The sequence below is a fragment of the Triplophysa rosa genome, linkage group LG3, assembly GCF_024868665.1.
Source record: "Triplophysa rosa linkage group LG3, Trosa_1v2, whole genome shotgun sequence".
Lineage (NCBI taxonomy): Eukaryota > Metazoa > Chordata > Actinopteri > Cypriniformes > Nemacheilidae > Triplophysa > Triplophysa rosa.
The window spans coordinates 11044001-11068533 of NC_079892.1; the positions used below are offsets into that span (position 1 = coordinate 11044001).

Sequence of the window (24533 nt, forward strand, 5' to 3'; positions counted from 1 at the left end):
CTTGAGGTGGAGTAATTTAGGACAGAATTTTCATTTTTGCGTGAACTATCCCTTTAACACAAATGTAATTATGAGATTTATGTTATTGTAAAAATCTAAAATAAATTAAAACTTAAAAATAAAAATGTTTTTTAGCATAGTCAAAGTGGTGTTTGTACTCTTGACATTTCATCATATAGCTTTTTGAGGTCTCGCCTAGAGATGCTTTTTAGTTCCCATCTTCCCAGCTCATTCGGAGCTCTTATTGACTGCTGCAATAACTATAACATTAACTGTAATATATTTTACATTTGGTCATTTAGCAGATGCTTTTCTGCGTCCACACCAGAGCGCTGCATTGTTCCCATTCACTAATATGAATGCACTGCACATGACCTGCTGCTAATGCTTTCGTTTTCATTCCCGAATGGCTTTTCTCCAAAATGTGACAGCAAAGGCTGGATGCTCTCTCGGTATGAAGGTGCGCTCGTGTCTGGGATGTAAAAGCATGTATTTTGCCAGCTTACTCAGACGTCACATCAGTATATAATATCCCACCATAAACACTGCTTTCCGACCGCTACAGTCTTTAATTCAGACATAAGACCCGCGTCGCGATCATCAATAGCCAAACGTCAGAGATCAACCAGAGTCTGTTTGTCAGTATGTTTTATCATTCATCAGCTGGAAAAAGCAGTGACTCGTGACCAGAAGGTTGCCTGCGGGTAATGACTGAGGTGCCTTTGAGCTGCAGTGATAGCTGCCCACTGCTTCTGGTGTGTATGTGTTCACGACCTGCAGTGCGCGAGTTCACTACACACTGGACGGGTTAAATGCAGAGGTCACCATAGCTGACAAATAGGTCACTCTCAGAGTGGGAGGATAATCAAGTGGAGGATAATCAAGAACTGGCCAGTGGTACAGAAAGAAGAAGCCACTGGCTGTGGTTGAGGCGGATGGACACAGCATGGGCTGCCAGATGACCATGTAACAATGTGACACACACCCAGGTCTGATCAACCTGTGGTGGGCCTCCCTTGGCTGAGGGTGTCTTGTGATAAAGGGCCGAAACACCCAACGAGGCTGAGGAGTACAACTGACCATGTGTCGTCAGGGCATTATCAGCAGCACCTCACCAAAAGGCATCTTTCACTCAGGATAATGTGATGAAATTGGGACACACAACTCATGAGATGTCTCTCTGATAATGGCAAGGAAAGGTAAGTATGCATGTATTTCTATAATCATTTATCCCCCAAACACAGAGGATGCCTACCAGACGAACCAGCTTCCCCCTGTCATGTATAAGGCGTGGGAAATGTCCTATTGGGCAATTCAACTGTGCTGAAATAGTGGGATTATAACACCTAGTCCTATTAAGCGAATCTTAAAATTTCGAAATAAAAATAAGAAAAATTACATACAGTAATTTCAAATTAAGTACTGACCCACTTCAGACGCTGGTTTGTGTGTATTGTTTTATGCTAGACATTATAGCCCACATGTCATAAACCCCAAGTTTTTCTCATTTGCAATAACTAATGGTTACTGCAAGTTAATTGTTTCTTTTCTGAGGTCAGAACTGTTTAGAGATGAGAGCGGGATCTTCACTCTTCCAAACAGAAAACCAATTGACTGAGTCACTTTAGCATGTCATCAAGCCATAAATATGATAGCAGAACATTGTGACCTCCAAACAAAACAAACATATGAATCAATCAAAGGATCAAAGAAATTCTAACACTTGTATTATACTGTTATATAATATCACAAGAATGTATTAAGCATCCTCTGTCTTTCTGATTGGATGAACAATGTTCGTAGACATTAAAATGCTGCTATAAACTGCGAACTGCATACTCTATATTAATGCCGATAGTACGGCCACCCTCAGCTTTAAAATAGTTCCTACTGCCTTCATAATTCATTTTTCCTCATACACTGGCCAATATGGATTCTTCATGAAAAAATCTGTAATGTTCTTATTGGGAGTACAAGGACAGTGTGGACAGATGGAGAGAGCCTGGTTGCCATGTTGAAGCTCCCCCCCAGGTTTGCCCCTCCCCAAAGGGTCGCCGTGCACGACTGCACCAATTCTCTTTCCCATGCTGTGACGCAGGAACATTACGCTCATAACCGAGACCTGCAGATTACTCTCAATGAGCAAGGTGCACTAACTCTGTATGCAGAAGCCCTTTGAGTTCAATTAACTTCACATGTACTGCAAACACATGGCTTGGCTAACACGACAGGCAAATAAACTGATGGTAAACTGAGGTGAAGTCTTGCTTTTAACGTGGTGGGAAGTGAGGCCTGAGGCTTGACAGTTCATCAGATTTTTGAGGGTTTAAAATATTTACTCAGACTTTTGTTACTGGTATCGAATCCAAACAACAGAATTTATCTAAGGATTTTGACCATGAATGGAAATGTTCATTTAAAGGGGAGGTGTTCAATTCCATTAACAGTATAGTTTTTAATCAGACAACAATATGAAAGCTATTTCTAGGTAATTTTTTAAAATACTTTTAAAAACTCTAGATTAATATTTTCTTTAAAAAAACGATGGGTTATTGTGAAAAATAGTGTGACTTGAAAGATTTGCCACATTTCACATTTTTCGGATAAAACCTTCAAAAATGAATATACTGTTGAATACATGATTACATTTACATTACATTTACATTTAGTCATTAGCTGACACTTATATCCAAAGCGACTTACAAATGAGGCAAACAATGGAAGCAATTGGAACAACATAAGGACAACAAAATGCATAAGTGTAATAAAACTGGTCTCATAAAGCCCACCACAGTATACATAGCGGAGTTGTTGTTTTTTTGGACAGAAAGAGTAGAAAAGAGATAGAAGTCAGATCTGATCGGTCAGGTGCTGACGGAAGAGATGTGTTTTCAGACGATTACTGCTGTATTAATGGATCCACCACCTCGTGATTTTTGCAAGCATGTGTGTGGGGAAAATCCATACTTTGCATCGCTGTCTCTTCCCAGAACGAGAAGAAACAATGACAGCTTACAGGAATCGTACAGTGCAACTGTGCAAACAAGTCAAGTGCGGGAAACTTTCATTTCGCCTTTTCCAAACAAAGACGATGAAGATACTTTACAGAAGTAAAACAATATGCATTTTTATTGTTTACATTACAAATTATCATCAGCTAAACAATTCAGGTTAAAGTGTAAAAATTTTGACACACTAGACTTCCATTCAAATGCATGCAAATGCGGAAAAAAAACATATGCATTTTGTTGCGTCAAAGCTCAAAAGTTATGGTCAATGTCTCAAACTTGCTCATCTAATTTGGGTTCTAGAAATAGGTAATTCACTAATCAGAAAGTACATAGAAAGTTTGGAAGTAGAAAGTAGAGAGAATGCTCTTATAATTTTAATTTGGCAGGGAATATAAAACCTCAAATATAAATGTAGTTATAATTCAGCGTAACGCACTCAAGTGGCCCCATCAACTGCATAAAAACATTGTGGCCAACACCCTTTGCACGGGCAAGCACCACTCACGTTTTTATTATAAATTATTTGTTCTTCCAAACTTACTTCCTCCAGCCTCACCTAGACATTTGAAAACAAACTTCTCCACGTCACAAGACCATGTTATTACTCTTATTTTAATCAAAACATACAGACCAACCTCAAACACAAACTAGCCGTTTAATTGGCTAGCCTAGCAAAGAGCCTGTCAAAATACAAACAGACGATAAGGAAAGCATGCTTGTACCGCATCCATTGTTTGAACCACGTGGAAGGAAGCCAAAACAGATAAAGAATACACTAGAAGGGCCTTTACTGTAAATGACTGTTTTGACCGTGTTCATTAAAGGAAGTGTTGGATCAAAATATGTTTGGGGAAAATCATCCTTTACTAAACATGTAAATATAATGTCATAAATTCAGTTCCATGCTGTTGGGACTTGGGCTGTCAAACGATTAATCGTGCTTAATCGCATCCAGAATAAAAGTTTGTGTTTTACATAATATATGTCTGTGTACTGTGCATATTAATGTTGTATTTATAAAAACGTACACATACATCCCTATATTTAAGAAAAATACAAAAATGTATAAACCTTTATAAATAATTGTTAAATATACATAAATACATGTACATATTTTCAAAATAGGTATACATGTATGCGCATCTGTTTATAAATGCAAAATTAATATTCACAGTAAACAGACAAAGATTTGATCACAAACTTTTATTCTGGATGCGATTAATCGTGATTAATTGTTTGACAGCCCTTGTTGGGACTGAATTTACAGAATGCACTGTTCTATGTTTAGTATCAAAGTGATCTTGGCCAATAGCAACATTATGTCAGAGTCGCTCTTACGGCATGATGTCATGGTCATGCAGATAGGTCACATAGTACAGGAAGTGAATTTACTAGTTGTCAATTGCAGCCCATGTTGACTTCCATAGTGTGCAAATACAGGCAGATGTGAATGAGAGTGATGTCAAACAATATTCTCACGCATAACTGATACTGCCAACTAATAAACCCCTTATGATCCGAATAGGTCCGCACAAAATTTATGAGTCATAAATGAATGACTTCTTACAGCTGCGAGCACATTGTATTGATCGCTGATCGTTGTGTTTATATACAAAGACAGCGTTGCCATGCATTAAATCAAAGAGTTGTTAAATGGAAACATCAATATTCAGAATTCTCCCTTTGGGTGTTGATGACATCATCACCAATTACTGCTGGCTTAATCGTTAGAAATGCACGCAAACATTACTTTTAAGAAAATGTTCCTTTAAACGGGCAGCTCATTCACTGATTGATAATCGCGCAATCTGAGTTTGAAGAAAGCACAATCTGTTATGAGGCTCATTTACACACAAATGAGGCGAGAATGTGCAGATATATATGACAACCAGTTATTATTTGCGCGGCTAGTAAATAAAACAGCTTTTCACACTAAAATACCACACACAAACAACTGTAAAGTATACACGCTATTTTTCGGTTTAAAGCTGTTTTTTTCTGCTCAGACTCAGATAAGACCAACACTTTCCTGTTGCTAGCTATTTCACACTCCTTACCCGCTTCCTCGTTTTCCTTTTTATCTGAAAAAACAAGACAAAAGATTTTAAGTTAAAAGCCAAACTGTTGCTTTTACGATTCTGATGTAATGTTGACTGTTCTGGATTGTAAAAGCTGTCTCTTTAATATGGAAACATGCGATTGTTCTAGCCCATGTTCTCCAGACCTTACAACCAATTGACTTCAGAGCACCTGGCAGAACATTCCAGCCAGGAATACCATCCCCCTGGAGAGGCAACTTTAGTACCTACTTGTACAGCATGTTCGTTTGTTAGCGTATGGTATTTCCAGCAAGGTTTCTTCATTGTCTGAGATTTTTTGTGCTGGTTCAGACTTGCTTCTGCTGGTCATTTGGAGTATGATGGCCTTTTTGACTTGTATTCTTACATAGCCAGACCTTCAGATTGAAGGCAGAATGTGTGGACTAAATAACAGAAAAACTCTAGAAACCATACACTGTGTATACAACTGCGTAGAAAAGCACAACACCTTAGCAATGTAGTACCTATTTAGCATAGCATGTGTGTACTAATCCCTTTTTTTCAGAAAATGTAAAAATATAGTTGTCTTTCTGCTGGTTAACGCTTACCCATCATGTCTTGTCATGAATGCTTAAACAGTAGTGGCCAAAATGAATGTCCCATGAGGCATATTTGTACAATATTAGCAATATTTTAATGCTCCCTAAAACCATCAATATATGAGATGTATGTATACAAAACATGCAAAGAAAAACAAAAAGCTCACTAGATTAAAGCATTAATTACAAGTTTATTTGTTATAAAATTCACCAAAAAAATCATATTGAAATCCTTAATACATCTCAACTCATTCAACTTAATAAAGAGCAAAGACTTCATTTTTCCATAGTTGGACATCACTTTTGGCCACTACTGTAGATATTGTACTGTAGGCCTACACGATGACAAAATAAAGTAGCTGCCTCAAATGTCGCTAATGATAAAAGCGTGTGCCAAATACATTAATGTAAAAGTAAATTAGGATGTAATATTCCTCGTTGTCCCAGGAACATAGATGAGCACCTGGGTAACCAAGCAACGGCTCTGTCTCTGGACACAAGAAAGGGCCTTCCCTCTCCACAGAAAAGCCCCTTTGGCTTTGATACACATTCAAATAGATCTAGCATCTTCTGCAAACCCCCAGAAATATGTAAACGACTCAAATTGTTGAGTTTTATAAGAATGTATACTTAGTATTATTTATCAATGTTTATTTATGTATCATAAAAGTATAAGGATATTTATAGGATCTATATACACTTTGCAATTAAATAACATATTTTCATAAATATTTGAGTAATGTAGCATAATCACAGTATAATGCATTGCAATACATCTTTTTCATTACATTAAATTAAAAAAATAAAATATATCTTTTTAAATGTCTCTCCCATGGTCTTACAGTGTGATTATGACCACCTGGGACCCTATCACATCTACATCATAAAGCATCCAAAACTGTAAACTAATATTTGACATGCGTTAAAGAAACAGATATTAAAACTGAACATACATTTAATTTAATTCCCTTTTGTGGTCACATCTTTTAAATCTTGTACAACATTTTAAATATGAAGCCCTTTGCACAGCAGTTTCGATATGAAAAGTAATCTAACACGTGGCAATCAGTCACAAGCAGGCAGTGGGAACCACCTGTAAATCCCCATTTGTAACACAAGCATGTCAGCTGAATCAACACAGAACCCAATGATGGCTGACATATCTTCTCTCACCAGCAATGGCCTGTTAAGCCATAAATGCTGTTCAGATCTATTTGCAAAGGTGGGGTGGGGGGGGGTGCGATAGTGGTAATAGCTGACGGTAACCCAGAGAAAACCCACAGCACAAAGCACCCTGAACAATCAGTACAATACTGGTGGGCAACCCCAGACATTCCCCTTTGTATCTTCGGTAGAGGGGGATTTCATGTACGTCACTATCTGAAAATAAAAGGTAGTTATTCCACAGGAACGTCATTATGAATTGTTCAAGACAATAACATGATGATGAAATCGTGACGCACTTGTAAACTAGTGAGTGTCGTTAATTAATGAATGAGAAAATGTTTTGAGGAACATTTGTAGCTTATTCTGTCGGGCATATTATGCGTTTAGGTATTAGTAAATTGTAGTGTTCCTAGATATTGCAATAGACAAACTGAGGAATTTTAAAGTATATTGGGATAAAATGACCAGGAAGGTAACAGGGTTGACAGTTTAACAGTTTTGTTAGACTAAAAATTATGAAATGACAAGGTGCTTCATAGTGTATTAAGGATATTGTTGGATACTTCTAGTGTTGGATATTTTTAACAGTATACTTTAAAGAGTAAATATTTTGTGATTGTGATTGCTTTGGTTTATGGAGTGTCCAACAACATGTTTACGTACACTTTCATTTTCTAATAACAGGCAGTTTTTACCTTACTTCATGACTGACTCTCAGATGATTTGTTCATCTGTCTAATCCCCTCCATTCTTTAGGGCCACTCTGCTGTGATTGGTCTGGAACGTATAGGCGGGCATTACACGCAGTGAAGCAAATCTGACCCGGAACTGAAATTAGAACTACAGACGACTCATTTGCGTGATTCAGAGTCGACTCCTTTTTTCCCAAGCTAATAACTTTGTCACTTTCGGCTTTACAACTTGGCAGACTGCTTACATTCACACACAGCAACATCGCACACCACATGAAATGTAATTTTAAGGACATTGTAATAGTTACTCTTGAAATAACCATTTACTTAGAAAATCATTCTAACTAGGCTGACATTTAAGAGATCTCTTTTAAAAATGTATTTAAATAGATCGTAACTTTAAAGATAAAAGTCTTTTATATTTACACACAGTAAAAGTTGGCATGACATACAGTATGAATACAAATGGCACCAATTTTGCAGAATGACCCTCTTAGTTTGCAATTTGGTGGCACGTTTCTCGGTTTTTATTCATAATCCCTATCTGCTAATCCAGGTTAAGAGCTTTCTGCTTAATATTTAACCACAGATATCACTAACTCAAAATAGCAACGGATGTTCTTAGTGACACATCAGCACTGCTGAAAGCAGTGGAGTCACTCCACAAAATCTGCTTTATGGTCCTGTCTGCTTTTGTTAAAAACAAGCTTACTGTCATCCTGAATACACTGCTTGAAACATTGGGCCTCTTAGCGAAGTTAAAGTACCAAACAGACCGTATTAAATAAACTAAATGCAACAAGCATCAAATGTAGAGGCACATTTAACAGACATATTAAGCAAATAATGTGGTCCGACTGGTCATATAGTTTGAAACAAAAAATTACGTAGAATGAAGGGTTCGGTAATTAAATTTACTTTGATTGATGCCAAAGCAAATGTACCCAGCCAGGCTGGCTGCTTATAATTCAAACCCTTAATTCAATTTGATGTATGTAATAAAAAATAATGCTAAACACTAATGAAAATGCTTTTTCTAGTGGGGACAGAATAGAACAGTTAATTCATCTAGAAAGCCAAACAAATAACAGTGGTTATTGTTGACAGTCCTAACTGTGCAGAGCTCGACGTGGCAAGACATTGGGCCTAACCATGCTGAAAGGAGTTGCTTAGCAACCATGTGCTCTCTTACTTCTCCAGAGTACTACTGGACTTTCTGGAATACTGTGAATCTAGTGTAACTACATGTGTCTATAGAGGACTTTCTGCAGCAAAAAGTAGTCTGTTATGATTCATGAGCATATTTAGATGATCAAGAAAGTTTGATGTAAGCAAACAAATTATAGCAAATCTGTTCTGCTTTTAATGTATTTGGTATGTATTTTCACATATCAACCAAAATATTACATTGTTTGCATTAATATTTAGGCATTTTCAAGACGCTTTAACAGCGACAAAAACGATCAAGTGATTTATTTTAGTGAAGCTATAATATGAGAATATTTAAGAGGTGACCAATTCATATGAATTTGAACCATGTGAATCATACAAAAAAAGTAGAAAAAAACAATACTAAAGCTCCACTCCTAATCCTTACCATCACTGATACATGCCCATCAAAAGCCTTGGACCTTAAGCACCGCAGACCTTAAAGATGCCGAACAGGTGGAACAACTCAGGCAAGAGACAGTCAGTGGACTTAAGAAAATCAATAATACAGCTCTTCCTGGGAAGCTGAAACTCTGGTGCTTCCAATTTGGCTTGTTGCCATGCCTGATGTGGCCAATTTCAATGTATGAGCTCACGGTGTCTCATGCCAAGAACCTGGAGATATTGGTGAGGACACAAGTGAGGAAATGGCTTGGGCTACCAAGATGTCTTAGCAACATAGGGCTGTACGGTAAGGGAGCTCTCTCTCTTCCCATTTCAAGCCTTGCGGAGGACTATCAATGCACCAAAACAAGGCTGGCTATGACGCTCAAAGAATCCTGTGATCCCTGTGTAAGAGGTGCTTCTCCAACAGTAGCGACAGGGAGTAAATGGAATCCAGTAACAGCGGTAGCAGATGCGAAGGCAGCCCTCAGACAAAGGGACACTGTGGGACAAGTTCAATATGGCAGAGGGGGACTTGGTTTGAGATCAACCACACCACATGGCATACAGCGACACCAAAGGAACAGCGTCACCTGGTGGTGGAGGAGGTTCGGCTTCAAGAGGAAGCAAGTAGATGCGCCAGAGCGGTCTCTCAAGCCCAGCAAGGCCGCTGGATGATGTGGGAAGGCATTGAATGGCACAAAATCACTTGGAGTGAGCTGTGGAGTGTGTAACAGGCTAAGTTTTATCATAAGAGCTACATATGATGTGCTGCCCTCACCAACAAATCTGCATGTTTGGTTTGGACGGGATATACACATGGCACAACAATCAAGTACTAAAGTGCTGGCTGCAGCAGTAGAGACCAAGAGAGTGGCAGCAAATGCCATCCCCCAAAACACCCAGGCTAACTTGCTAAAAAGGCAACCCTTTATTCGGGAGGGGCAGAAAAAGCGGGCCAAGCCCTTATCCCCAGATTCAGGTCTGTGGAATATAGCCAGGGATTGGGAAATGCGAGTTGATTGAAACCACAGACTTACTTTATCCTTGGAAATGACCAGCGACCAATCATCGGCCAGATATGGTTCTGTGGTCCAGCTCCAGTAGGACAGTCATCAAAGTTGAGTTGACTGTACCTTGGGAAGAGGCCATTAACGAAGCATTTGAAAGAAAGAATCTCCGGTATGCCAACTTGGCACTGGAGGCTGAAGATCGGGAATGGACAGCTAAAGTGTTCTCGGTGGAAGTGAGCTGCAGGGGCTTTGTTTCCAATTCCATTTCAAGGCTGCTTAAGGAAGTGTGGATCAGAGGACTGGCCCAATGGACGGTAGTCAACGAACTTGCCACTGTTGCTGAGAGAAGCAGCCACTGGCTGTGGTTGAAACGGATGCCAAATGACCACGTAGTAAAATGGTGTTGTAATGGTATGCCATACGGAACCGGGGGCACTGAGCATGCATTAACGCTGCCAGTGGGGCTAGAACAGCCTTAGCCAACGGGTTGGCGCGTATGGTTGCATTGAGGTGTGATGCCACCGAGCTACCAGCAAAGCAAGCGTTGTTGAGGCTGCAGCCACTAATCTGGATGAGCTAATTGACACAGGAAGTGGGGTTCAGAGGACAGGTCCAGTGGAGGATAATCAAGAACTGGCCAGTGGTGCGGAAAGAAGAAGCCACTGGCTGTGGTTGAGGCGGATGGACACAGCATGAGCTACCAGATGACGGTGTAACAATGCGACACACACCCAGGTCTGATCAACCTGCGGTGGGCCTCCCTTGGCTGAGGGTGTCTTGTGATAAAGGGCCGAAACACCCAATGAGGCTGAGGTGCACAACTGACAATGTGTCGCATTGTTGGGAACCATACAAAGGGCATTATCAGCAGCACCTCACCAAAAGGCATCTTTCACCCAGGATAATGGATGTGATGAAAGTGAGATCGGACACACAACTCATTAGATGTCTCTATATAAGTATAAATATGCTATGTATTTCTTTAATCATAGATCCCCCAAACACAGAGGATGCCTACCCAACAAACCCAGTGAAACCTCATTTCCTCTATTCTTGACTGCTCACCCTGTCATGCATAAGGCGTGGGAAACGTCCTATTGGGCAATTGAACTGTGCTGAAATAGTGGGATTATAACACCTATTCCTATTAAGCGAATATGTATGAATGCGATTGTGCAAATTCCAAAAGCCACATTGTAAAATTGTTACAAATTGCGGTAAGGATTGTGTTGGAATATTTCTATACAAAGTTACAAAGTTTTAACAACTTTTACATATAATACCTGCTGGAAGAAGGAGAAAGAAGTGAGCATTTAATATATTCTGTGCAGAGGTAAAGTTTAGTATTATGAGTAATAACTCATAAATATCTGAATAATAACTCTTAGTTTGTTCAGTAACAAAATAAAAACATTCATGTAATGTTACTAATTTCTGACTTATTATTTATCATAAAAAAACATGATTACTGACATTGTGATATTTCTATACGATAATTATAATACTGTGAATTATTAAGCACCTGACTATATTTTAAAGTTTTGTGAAAAGTTTTGATGCATGCCTGTACAAAGTTATAGTTGGTTGCTAGGGTGTTGTTATGCTGTTCTTCAGGCAAATGAGTGTTCTTTAGGACATTGCTATGCAGTCACTGAGTGCTCTAGGTAATTGCTAGGTGGTAGTAAAAAAATCTACAGAATTATGATTTGGTAACCCTTCCATTTTAAGTTTGTTTTCAGGGACCAGATACAAAACTGTTTGCTAAGAGTAAAGTAATGTCACACCTTCACTTAAAAAGTATTTTAATTTGAGGTGTCATTGCAGTACAATTGATGCCTTACTTATAAGCCATGATCTATATTAGATCAGATTGAATTAAATGAGGAAAACAGTCAGCCAATGGCCATCTGTCACACGTTTTATGAATATACTGATGGTTATTGATATGCATGCTCTTTATGTATATGTTAAGAGGGTTTTCATTCATTCCCACTAAAATCTCTGTGTCTGAATATTTGTGTTGTGCATAAGAGCACAATAACCTAGGGCAGGCTGTTTTGTTTTCAAGTATTACTGCTATACACACATGCATAAACGTGACAGTACTGTTGTTGAAGCACATGGCAAATCCATGTGTTCAGGCTGTTATGTGGTCAAAGCGCTTTTAGCATTTTCCAATAATATGATCTATTTGATATGTTTAAAACAGGCTACTTTATGTGCCTGGCTGATTTTATGTATCTAGTATCTAGAAACGATAGATGATAGCCCTTCTCAGTCTGCCACGATCAAAACTAGCACTTTATGGCCCTCATTTATCAAACGAACGTAGAAACCAGCGTACATCCGAGCTTAAAAATCTGTTTACGACAACGCTCACGTGTGATTCATTAAACTTTCGTATGAGGCCAATTCCGTTGTACGTATAATCGTACCTTGATAAATGCGGCGGCTGAAATCGATCGTAATTTACATATCACGCCCTTGTAAATTCAGGGCCTCGCCCCTTGATTTTGCGACATGGGGAAACGTAATCCGGCCAAAAAGAGGAACTTTTCTGGTTTAGAAAAAGCGGAATCAAAGGAAGTAAAAATCAGTTTGGAAAGACATCACTGCTGCGGTCAACAGCGTTGGTGTAGTGAACCGAACTCCAGCTCAGGTTTGTATTTGTTTTATAAATATCACTGCAAATGATTATTCTTTCACAATTATTTTTACACTGAATTTAAATTACTTTGGTTGTATTGTGCATTTAAACAAAACTATAATCTGACTTCAGTCTTGAAGAGTTTTGTTTGAGTTAGCCTACATTCATGTAAAACATGTGTTAATGTAAAAACGAATGTAGAAATAAATTACTGATAATTTTTGCGGCTCAATTATAGTATAATGTTTATATGTAAATGTTTTTACAATAATCTTCATTTAGGTGAAGAAAATATTGTCTGTGGCGGAGGATACAGATATGTTTCTAAAGAGGATAAGGGTTTAAAATCTAATGCTGCTAATCTTGCATTTCAGGCTGCTTAAATCAAGCACACGCAGTTTTATGTTTGCTTCATTTATTTTTCTCTCTTTCAGATCTGTCGGAGGCAAGAACCAGCGGTCTTCAGCCCCCAAAAACCTGCCTGGATCCTGCCACACAACGCCAGGCAACCTCGAGCTGTGACCCAGTGGGCGTCTTTCACAAACACCCAAGTACAAATTAACATTGCACAAATAAAAAAACATTAAAGCATGCATGTTGTCTGTTTTCATTAGAATGCCTATTTGTCAAACAAAAAAGCTTTTTACATTAGGTACTTAACCATTGCTTACAGGCCTAATTATATTGATTATTGTAGTTTTTTATGTTTTAATTTTAATTGTGTATTTTAATTCTTGTAAATTATCTTAGAAGTACACTGAAAAAAATTTGGAGTGAAGTTTACTTGAAAAAAGCTAGGCGAGGTTTTCCACTCAGGAAATGTTAGTAAATTGATCAGAACTGTCCAAGTAAATGCTAAACCCATGTATAAGTAGTTTTTACTAGAAATTCCCAAGTACGGGGTCAAGTAAATTTTACTCATCCTTTGTTTTGTAAATTTTATTTAAGTAATGCTTCTAAATATACTTAATATTTCTTAACAAGAGTCCTAGTTATCTTTTCCTCAGTAGTCTTTACTTGTTTGTTTTTTGTAAATATTACTTGAAATCATATGAGGTATTAATATGTGTTAAGTAAAATGTATCTGAAGACCAAAAACGCTGACAGGTATTTCACAAAAATACTTTTATTCAGTGTTTGAATTCAAATATTTAACAGCTTATTTAAAAAACAGAGAAACAAATAAAAAAGGTAATCAAATAAATCAATTCAGATCCATTAAACCACCTTCACATTTCCTCTGGCATCAGTTAAAAATGTTTTATTGGTGAGAATGGTGAGTCCAATACCTGTGGAACAGATGAACATGGATGTTAATGCCACAATTAGATTATTTGTCATTAATAATTCAAATGAACTTATTGACCTTAATGCATTGAACATAGGCTAACGTTATACCAATTTTTAAACGTTAGAACAAATTAGTTCAAGATCCACCATTCTATCTGTAACAACAACGCCAGTTGAGAGCTAGCTAAGGCAGAGTTAGCTAAGGGTAAGTTAACACAGTAGGCTACTGCAAGTTTATCAATATCATATTGGTTATATATACGGAGCATAAACTTGATTTAACTTTATGAATATGCATTACATGGTTAAGTTATTTGTCTAAGTTACGTAATGTTAGACATACGAGACTTGACACTACGTTTAGCAAACTGAACACTGTCAACATATTAATAGCTTAACTTAGCATCACGTTAATTCTATTATCCATGTGCATAATAAAAAACAACCGCGTTTGCAAACGTTGTCCAGAAATGTTAGCAATACCGAGACTCAATAACAAGAACTCAAACTCAAACAAACCAGCGAAAATAAAGTTTATTAACGCTGCACTATGCTGCAAACGTTACTACATGAATTAAAAAGAAAACATTTAATGACTTACCATAGTTTAATCCCCTCAGGCACTGAAAAAAATGTTTCGATGCGCAAGCTTTCCTCAGGCTCTTCGCGCCAGTTGTAATGTCCGAAGTGCGCACGCGCAGCTATTATATGGCTGTGTGGAGTATAATTTACTTGCGTTCATCAGTTTTATACATCGCTTAATTTAATGACAAAACACCAAGTAAATATTACTTGGCATTTTCATTTAAATTTACTTATGTATTAGAGCACAAATAATTACAAAGGAACCTCAAGTAACACATTGAATTAAACGCGACATTTTAAAGTAGAAAGACAAAATACAACTTGCTTGTAAAACATACTCGAGTAATGCTAGCTTTATTTACAAACTCAAAAAATAATTTTATACAGTCTAGGCTAGCCTAAATCTCATCCGTTTTTTACACCAAAGCACCTGTTAACCTTGTAATTTCAAACAATTAAATGTTCATATAATTAAGCTAGAAAAGAAAATAAGCCTGCTTTATAAATCGCTTTGGAATCTATTTTTACATTTGATACACTAAACGAAAAAAATATTATTAATTTTCAGTTATCAAAAGGGTAAAGCGTACACTGACCTTCACCTTATCTCACAACTTGCGTACACGAGCCAAGACCTGTCGTGAGATTTGATCTTATAGTTAATAACCGCTCACGTCCATATTGATAAATGGCGAGTTTTGCGTGGAAGCAAACGTACGCAGTTTTCTGGCGTACGATCGTTTGATAAATGAGGGCCTGTGTGACTGCCACTTTACATAGTGAGGGTAATTCAACATCATCAGTGCGCTTGGTCATTTTGAGAGCAAACATGACACACGCACACACGCACTCGCTCACAAATACACACACACGCTCACACACACACACACGCACGCACGCACGCACGCACGCACGCACACACACACACACACACACACACATGTTGGGTTTCCATGTTTTATGGGGACATTCCATAGACACAATGGTTTTTATACTGTACAAACTGTATATCATATTCCCTAACCCTAACAACCACACAAAACCGTCTGCTCTTTTAGATTTTCAAAAAAGTTAATTCTGTATGATTTATAAGCTTGTAAAATGTCCCCATACCGTAGGGTTTACCCTTCCCACACACACACACACACACACACACACACACACACTCACAGGAGGTTTGTATTAGTTCCCTTAACATGCACACAAAGGCTGATTCCCACAGCATTATTCTCAGAAAACCCCTTTTTTATCTTGATCTGTGGCCAGCTTTTCATATTTCACCTGCCCTAATGTCATTTTAAACCTGTATGACTTTCTTCTGCAGAACACAAAAGAAGATACTTTGAAGAATATTGGTAACCAAACAACATTGACCCCATTGACTTCCATTGTATGGACACAAAACCACTGAGAAATTTCTCAAAATATCTTATTTTGTGATCCACAGAAGAAAGAGTCATATTCAGGTTTTAAATAACATGAGGGGGAAGGAATGATGAGAGAATTTTCATCTTTTAAAACATTATCCCTTTAAATGTCTGCATACATTAGTTGGCAGCATAGGCCTACTTAATATGCCTATTTCAAATAAAAGAGAGCAAGAGAAAAATGTGGTTTAATAGGAATAGCCGATCTACGTCTCAAATTACCCCGGGCATTTATGATCCCTTAAAGGTCAGCAGGAAACAACAGGCTTAGAGGAAATAAGAGAAGGTGACTCTTTTGCAATCCGTGCTGAAGAAAGGCTTGTTATTGTTTAGCTCCTCTAAAGAAGGATCAGTAAATATTAAGCCCCGCCACTGAGAAATTACTGACGTCTCAAAGCGCTCTTTAAAGTAAATGACTGCTCAGAGACATAAAAGACGACACGTTGGTTGTGAACTCTGGTGTGTAATTTATTGTATGCATTGCCCAGGGTGTTTTTTAATAGAGCAGCATCAGTTGATGGATGCAGGTATATTTTTGTCTTCTACAAAAGCAAATGTTTGATGCGTTTTATAGCCTTATTTAAATAATCCTTGCATTCTGTATGGTAAAATATGTGTAGGCCTATATGCTTTATTGAAAAAAGCATGTTGTGTATAAGAGTATAAGAGGGCAGTTGTGGCCTAATGGTTAGAGAGTCGGACTTGTGACCAGAAGGTTGCCGGTTTGATTCCCAGGGCCGGCGGGTAACAACTGAGGTGCCCTTGATCAAGGCACCTTACCCCTACTTGCTCCCCTGGCGCTGCAGTGATAGCCGCCCACTGCTCCGGGGGTACGTGTGTTCACCACTTGCTGTGCGTGTGTTCACTACTCTCTGGATGGGTTAAATGCAGAAGTCACATTTCGTTGCCTTGTACTTGTACATGTGTAATGACAATAAAGTTGAATCTAATCTAATCTGCTCTTGATGAGACTAGAAAAACATGGAGACAAATACTGAAATGAGGACATTTTTAGAACCCCCATGCTTTTGTCTGAGCTGTTCTCATTATGAATAGATTATTATTTGTTTAAAAGAATACCTGAAAATATTCCTTCTAAGAAGAAAAGACCATAAACAGGTTTAGTTTTAAGCATTTTAATACAAAACAAATCTTTGGCAAATAAACACATTTTTGAAAAAATAACATCTTATTTATTACACTGTACAAATATACATGCACTCATAATAAATTATAAAACACATTCTGATTTATAAGGTAACTATGCTAGTAAGCGGAAGATCACAGTTTCCCAAAATATAGTCTCTTTTCATGGTGGACATCTTGTTAACCACTTTGAATCGGAGTGACCTCTGGCACAGATCGTCCTCCGTTATACCATCAAAGAAAAAGTCCTCGTTGAAGATCGGATTGCGACTCTTCCTGATGACCGTGCTTCTCTGTTTCTGAATTTTTCCAGGCATAAGAGATAAGCTCACGCTGCAGTTAATGCTCTTGGGATCCACAGACAAGGCGTACAGGCCTTCAGTGCTTATAAGCCGCACGCGCAGTCTTTGGTTCTCGGGACAGTACTCTGCCGACAGTCGCAAGGTTCCATCCCTCCCTACTGGAACCAAATTCTCCTTCATAACTCTTTCCCGGTGCAGAACCAAGTCCATGGGGAAGATAGCAGGAGGTGCCAAGCCGAAACCACAGGGGAGAGGTTCTACAAGGCCTTCGGATGCTCTTCTCATGATGTTGGGGCTGGTGTCCGTTGAACTGCCCTCATCCGTTGAGAGGGAGTTGTTTCTGGACATTGCGGCTTTTCGGAGGTTACAGTAGAGTAGTTTCTCATGGCTGAGCGCTTTGAGGAGAGAAGGTTTAGGTGGGGATCTGTTCAGCAGAGGAGAACTGAACGGAGAAGATTCAGCAGAGGAGGTAGTGTCACTGTCCAGGGTTCCCTGTCGGTGCAGGGTGAAGCCTTTCGGAGAAAGTCTGGACGTTAAAGTGTTCAGGCTAAAAGACGAAGGGGATGTGGAAGAGGACAGGACGGTACTGGACAGGGAAGATTTGGAGTAAGTGCTTGATCTACTCCTGGGAAAAACCAGGGGGATTCCATTGGAATTGGGATCGTTGTGGAAGAGGGACTCCTTTCTCCTGGTGTGGGGACTTTCCAGCAATGTACAAAAGCCATAGCAAGTTTGAGCTTTGGCCAGATGGGGCAGAGAAAGAGCCGCCTGGCTTTGAGGATCAGCATTGGTGTTCTCCTCATCACTGCAGCCATTGTCGAACGGCCCATCGTCCACACTTTCCACCTGAATTATATGATTGTTAGGAATCTCTCGTGCAACCTCTCGCTTCGGACTGCCCTTCTCACACGGAGACACCCGGATACATGGAGCCGGCCTCCCCTGTTCTGCGCTCTTGCCCTCAAGCGAAGTTGAGATCGTAGGGGGAATGCAGAACTCTGGGATAGTGTCTGGAGTAATGATGTTGGGACACATCAAGATTCTTTTGGCCTTGTCGATGGAAGACTTGTCTCCGAACATTATGTCTCCAATTTTGAAGCTGTATTCCGATATTGGAAGTGGCAGGTTGGTCCTTTCCACCGACACTCGGATTTTCTCTACCACCCACATGGGAATTCAGTTTGGAGACAAGATACAAACTCTGCAAAAAAAAGTTTGCAATTATAAGTTGCCCGGTTTTCTTAGTCCAAGAGGAAGGTAAAATTCAAAGTTTAGGTCAAAATATACATTTTTGCATGGTGCTTACCTTATATTCTGTGTTCTCCAGTGAATGGATAGAGATGTTTGTATGTTCAGACAGTCTTGTGTGAACGTCCTTTACGCTGCATTAAAAAGTCTTCAAATGATGGCTTAGAATCTCTTACCAGCCAGCTCAAGCTTTTTCTCATAGATCAGCTTCTACTTTGTGAGACTTGTGAAGGGCTCTTGGCCTTTTATACTCTCCATGTAGGCGGAGAGACAGGCTAGTTGAACACACCCATCTGTGACAAAAGAGGGTTGTCCTACATTCAAAGGGTAACCGTTCCTACAGAAACTCACAAACCACAACACTTTTAATCCAACAGTGGAAAAAGTAAAGGCCAGACCGATAAGAAAACTGTATTGTAATGCAACACATTTTGCTGATAAAATAAAAGGCATGTGTATGTGTTTGGTTTTCAATTACTGTACTGTGTGTGTACAGTACTATGTACTGTTACTGTGATGTTAGATTAGTCTTCATTAAAGGAAAACTGAGAATGATGTTAGTGATTTGCAAGTTGTTTCAACATTAAAATAAAGATGAAAGGGGCATTATTTTGTATGTTTGACGTATCTGGGTCAGCTAATCCAAATACAATACAGTTTGGAAGCAAATATACAAAAGTCTACAAATGTCTGTTCATCATAGGTGTTCTTGGTTATGTTCTATAAAACTTTAATATATCATCACAGTTGTTTATTGAAAGACAAACTTTTGTTTATAGTGAATCTTTGTCCATTTAAAAAATGTTTTTATAGGGAAAGAAAACATGAAATGGCAAAAAGAATAGGGGGATTTCAAACCTGCAGGTGGAGCTCTATACATGTTGAAGCATGTGCTACTATTTTTTTATACATTAATAATAACCATAATAATATTTTTTACACAAGTACGTAAGAATACAAGAAAAGTTAAAGGACAATGTTGACCTGTGCTTTTCCACCAGTGTCGAAGATATATTAGGTCTGCCCTCTTGTGGTAATAGAAATAGCAGCTTCACAAAATTTGTTTTGGATCTTTTCTAATTCCGTATCGCGTATTATCTTAATAGTATATTTCCTAAATATTATTTAGATAGGGTGATTCTGTAAAGTGGTATATACACATTGAGGCTGTGCATCTCATCATAGATGATATATCAGTCTCAACCCTGAGCTGTCTATGACATCATCCCTAGAGGATTGATGTCTTTGTTGACTGTTAGCTCATGGTCAAAGTGCATGGGGTGGTAATGCAGTAACCTTAGAGAAGTGGCCAGATGCAGTGACGGCAGAATAAAGCTGATGCCTTTTTGATGGATTTGAAGAAATGTTTTGGTTATATTGGGTTATAGTTAAGTTCTTTATCAGCAGCAAAAGGTTACACTAAGATTAGATAAGCATGATGTAAACAAGGGTTTTAGTGTGGATAAAAGTTTTTAAATAGCACTTAGAAGTCATTTAGATATTACGGACAGCTGTACAGGAAGATAATTGCCTTATAAATAGGTTTGTGTGATATGCCGCAGGAGTGCTTTCATGTAAAAAAAGAAAAGCTTGTGTTGAAATGAAGTTTAAAAAGTTCTAATCTACATATTTCTTGACTTTTGCCTTTTAAATGAACATTTAAAAAAGAAATTAAAGAACGTAAATATATAAAATTTGGGACAAACTTGACATCATGCCATAATGACATGATCACTAGCAGATGCACAGTATATTTTTTCTTGATTATTAGTTTTAATAAATCTTTATTTATTGTCTGTTTGTTTCAACAATGCACACTGTAAAAAGCGCCGTAGAAATAAACTTGATTTAACACACCATTAACTTGGACAGAATTGTTCATAAAACCTTAACTTTGTTTTTTATATACAATTTATGAACACTAAAATACATATCAGATCAAATGCAGAAATAATCTGGCAAAAAAAGTATAGAATATAATGGGTGTTTAACATAATGCTTGCATTATATGCATCTTTTATTAAAAATACATCAAAAAACTTTTAAGAAAGCATCACTCACTTGCAAATCCTGTTTTTTCCTTTATCAAATGCAATTGACCATTTGCTGCAAGTAGCATCTGGTTTCAATATATGTCAGGGTCCGGCATGTAATGAATATCATGTGTTTTAAGGTCAGTCACCTCTAAATATGACCTTGAAATACCTCAGTGAGAACTGTTCCACACTATTACCTCAAAGACAATCAATCACCCATTAAAGGATTAAAGGGCCTTTAACCATATTTATGATGTTTACACACAACTGACATGGATTAAGCCCTGTAGTTTTCAATGAGACCACTAGAGGACAGCATTCTCTCAGTTATGATGGTTAAAGCTTTACGTTTGAGTCTAGCAGGTCAATGAAGATAGTGCTCCTTTATTTATATTTCTATTAGTCGATTTATCTAGCTTTCCTGTAGTTCAGTGGTTAGAGCATGGCAATGCCAAGGTCATGGGTTAGATCCCAGGGATTGCACATTCTCAGAAATGAAACAAAAAAAGAATGTGTAGTATAATGCAATGTAAGTCGCTTTGGATAAAAGCGTCTGCCAAATGCATAAATATTATAAATATATTAATTATAAGCCTATATTTTCCAATTCATGAGTCTGGGGTGTTTAGCTCATTCCTGAAAAACAGTAAACCAAATACAGCATTCAAATAAAACATATGAACTATTATATCGATGGACTGGGTGGAGAGATTCACTTTTTTAATAAGGAAATAAACAAAACATGTAGAACTGTAATAATTCGGATGTCAAATAAATATGATTGCTGATACACCTGGCACATATTATACACAGTATATTAAACAAATGTATAAAAACAACATGGTAACCTTGCATTTTAAAACCCTTTTTACCCTGACAGCATGCTCACCTGTCGCATCTTGTCCCAATTGTGGATACATGTATGTGAAGGAAATGCATGCACGTATGGCTTCGGATACACAGTGATGTAAAAATGAGTTTCGTTTGTTTCCCTGTGGTCCATCTGCAAGCACTACACAAACACCTTTGAATTCTTTGGTTTTGTGTGTTTGACAGCACATAACCTCTAATAATACACCTCGTTTTCTGCTCCATTAGCCTCATTAGCTGTGCTTGCATATTCATCACGCACACAAGCAGCAGTTCCACAAGTTCCACCACTACAACACTATCAGTTACAGTCATGGTCTCTAATGAGCTACAGTCTGCACACACGCATGCTGAATACTGTAACTGTATAGAACACAACCTAAATAAGTGCTTACAGTACAGTACAGTACAGTATGTCTGACCATACGCTTCAACAGAAGTCATCAATTAACACTGCATTGTGTCCCAGGCACTGTGAAAGGTCACATCATCTCGTGCAGACTGCAGACAGACGTTTGTGAGATCGACCAGCCTATAAATGTTTGATGACGGTTCTCACTAACAAAAGTAACCGGAGAATCTCTTCGAAAGGCCAAAACTGTCTCTTTTGACCTCTTGAATTGTAAAAACACCAATCAGATGTGACGTATGAGGGCGTATGCATTAGCTGTTTATGCATATTTAAATAACACTACATTGCCACACGTGGTAACGTTACTTATGCTAAAGTAGGTACCGTGGTATTTAAATAGTGATAGACAGGTGTTTCAACCAGAAATATTGACAAATATTTGGCTATGGCCTGTCTTTGGTAACCGATACCGACAGAACAAGTCATTTCGTGGTTATGTGCACATTTAACAGTTGGAACACAATTTGACCCAACCGAGCCAAGTTTTCCCAACAAACACAAACATTTACGCTTTAGTTTAACAACTGTGCGGGTAACAATCACAAAACGAACCGTTTAAAGGTCGCACTTCAAAACAATTCACTCACCTCAACATACTATCGCCTCAACGGGGGACCATAGTAACAAGATGGGCGGGGCTTCATGTACCAGAGGCGGGACCTCAGCTCGCTCTGCCTGTAAATCAACTCATCTCTCGCGCTGCACGAGAGCGCGTGCTGCCTTTCAGGTAGGATTTCACGTTTATTTTTTGCTTCTTATTTGCAAATGACTCGTTTTCAAAACTACTTAACGACGGTGTCGCATGCGCGCTTCCTCTTTCGTGAGGAGTTCAGAGCGCTTCATTGTTGATTTATGGTGGACGTGTTTTGATGGAGTCGAATGAATGGGCGGTGTTGGATCTCGTGCGGCGTGCTGTGTGCATTCCGCTATCTGTCATTGCATTTTAAACCGGTGTTTTATTTCTTATCAAGCATAAGTGGATTGACCGCGCGTCCCGTTTAAAGCTTAATAAGAATCGTAACGTGTCTCGTTTTGCCTGTTGATTTTTCTGTAAATGTCACAAGGACGGGTTTGGCCATTCTGTGAAAATGAGAGTTGCATGACAGTTTTCTGGTTGTAACGTTAGTGCTGGCAAGTCACACCAATTTTAGGATGCATGAGGTCCCACATTGCCTTTGACATCGAGGAATATGAGAAACGGGGTCGCGTATCCTCCCTTTCCACAATGTTGGATGGATGGAAGGAAATGATATTGCCTATTCACATAGCCTACATAGTGTCAACGCAAGCTGTTTGCAAATGACTTAGATGCTCTGTAGCCCATGCGAGGGGTCGTTTCAGAAGGGCGAAATCTGACGCCGCCATATTTTGATGGTATGTACGATAACCCACATCTTTAAATCGCGCTGCATCTTTTTATCGGCATGTTCGTGAACTCCAGATGTAGCCTTTAAACCATTGCCTTACGTTCAGTTTTGAGAGGAATGGTGAATACGCCTTGAGAAGAAAAAGGTAGATACAATCTGATTTATTTATAAGCAATTAAATGTTTAGCTGTAATTTGTATCAGGAATATATCACCTTTGGCAAATTGTAAATCAATTACACCTGGTTTCGTTATATTAAGCTGTCATTCGAGTCTCCGATACTCACTTGATCGCAGCATCATTTTAAATTACATTTATCTTCATAATAATAGTGACATTGTGCCAAGATTAGTCATTTCTCCAGGAAAAAAACTGGACAGCAGATCTAAGACGAATCACCCATATGCATTAGTCCCTAAAACATGATTTACTCCTTTTTTCTTTAGAGTTGCATGCACAAGTGAACATCTAGTTGTGAGCGACGTAATTATTTAGACTATATAGTCACCACACTGGCGTTTGCATTTACCTGCAAATGGATTTTTGTCTTGGATAAGCAGACGTGGATTAATCAAATATATGGAAGTGATATGGATGTACAGTATGCTCTTTGAAGAAACCCTTGTGTGTAGCGCCACACCCCTTGGAAATCTGTGCTGTATTTTAAAGGCATGACAGCGTGCCTGGTATCAATATATAACCGCATATTCAACATAAAATGAAAGCTGTGAATAAAATGCAATACATTACATGCATAACTGCTTTATTTTATCTTCCTTTATTTTTTGGTGAACAGATCCACATTGCTTTTCCTCAAGATGCGTCCCCCCAGCATCATGTGTTGTTTTGGTCTGGGAACAATAGCAGGAGAATATATTCCTGTCCCCAACCTTAACTGCGTTGATAAAATGTCAATTAAATTGACCATAACTCATACAGTTTCTGCATATCTCATGTTAATCTTGAGTCTTACAGAATAGTATCGCACCCTTCAACTATCCGTAGAGTCTTTAGTTTGATCACATTTATGAAAGACAGATACAGCTGTACGATTATTTCCGAACACATACGACGCCTGCGGGGGAGCGG

General features: G+C 38.4%; 2 protein-coding genes across 5 annotated transcripts in view; one reads left to right on the top strand and one right to left on the bottom strand.

The window, feature by feature from the left end:
• Window positions 1-17190: 17190 nt before the first annotated feature.
• On the bottom strand, window positions 17191-18960 carry c2cd4a (C2 calcium dependent domain containing 4A). The gene is made up of 2 exons (XM_057329226.1): window positions 18818-18960; window positions 17191-18712 (listed from the first exon to the last, which is right to left on the bottom strand). Exon 2 carries the CDS (start codon window positions 18679-18681, stop codon window positions 17314-17316), a length of 1368 nt encoding a protein of 455 aa, XP_057185209.1. The 5' UTR covers window positions 18682-18712; window positions 18818-18960; the 3' UTR covers window positions 17191-17313.
• Window positions 18961-22708: 3748 nt separating this feature from the next.
• Window positions 22709-24533, top strand: part of tln2b (talin 2b) — a 132106-nt gene continuing 130281 nt past the window's right edge. Inside the window, exon 1 of one of the 4 annotated variants that reach the window (XM_057329222.1) lies at window positions 22709-22804. Coding sequence is in view for 2 of the 4 variants with exons in the window: in XM_057329225.1 (XP_057185208.1) it covers window positions 23400-23451 (52 nt within the window). In the remaining 2 variants the exon portion in view is untranslated. Of the gene's footprint in view, window positions 22805-23272; window positions 23452-23485; window positions 23590-24533 lie in introns of those variants that run through there. The other 3 variants (XM_057329225.1, XM_057329221.1, XM_057329224.1) reach the window with 3 other exon arrangements.

Bases quoted from the DNA above. Each gene is read 5' to 3' on its own strand.
- c2cd4a (XM_057329226.1), bottom strand. From the start codon at position 18,681: ATGTGGGTGGTAGAGAAAATCCGAGTGTCGGTGGAAAGGACCAACCTG.